This window comes from Eimeria mitis, genomic scaffold, assembly GCF_000499745.2.
Source record: "Eimeria mitis Houghton genomic scaffold, Emh_scaff1237, whole genome shotgun sequence".
NCBI classification, from domain to species: Eukaryota; Apicomplexa; class Conoidasida; order Eucoccidiorida; family Eimeriidae; genus Eimeria; species Eimeria mitis.
The window spans coordinates 6189-6487 of NW_013568377.1; the positions used below are offsets into that span (position 1 = coordinate 6189).

The 299-nt window shown below is 58.9% G+C and overlaps 1 protein-coding gene across 1 annotated transcript in view; it reads right to left on the minus strand.

The window, feature by feature from the left end:
* The window catches only part of EMH_0032580 (uncharacterized protein), a gene marked incomplete at both ends in the record, with an annotated part of 3080 nt that overhangs the window by 2119 nt on the left and 662 nt on the right, over positions 1 to 299 (minus strand). The window contains 2 exons of the mRNA XM_013494649.1: positions 29 to 190; position 297. Of these exons, the coding sequence (XP_013350103.1) occupies positions 29 to 190; position 297 (163 nt within the window). The remainder of the gene's footprint in view (positions 1 to 28; positions 191 to 296; positions 298 to 299) is intronic.

The window sequence follows — 299 nt, forward strand, 5'->3', positions numbered from 1 at the left end:
GCGTGAAGTCCTTGCGCTCTTCTCGCACACGTTCGAGCGCGCAAGCTGAATGGCAGAGTGTGAATAGTCAATGCCCGCCAGTCGTTCAAAGCCGCAGCGCCGGAGCCGAACTAGGAATTGACCGCCCCCGCAGCCCACGTCCAGGACGGGAATCTTTGTGAAATCTTTGGCTATCAAAGGCCCTTCTCCCCTGCACCAGTCGCAGGCTCCTCCCCTGCATTCAGCTGCACCTGATGAATCAGGGCTAGGGACTGCATGCACTCGTCGGAAGTAAAGCTGCAAGGGGTGGTCCTGACGTC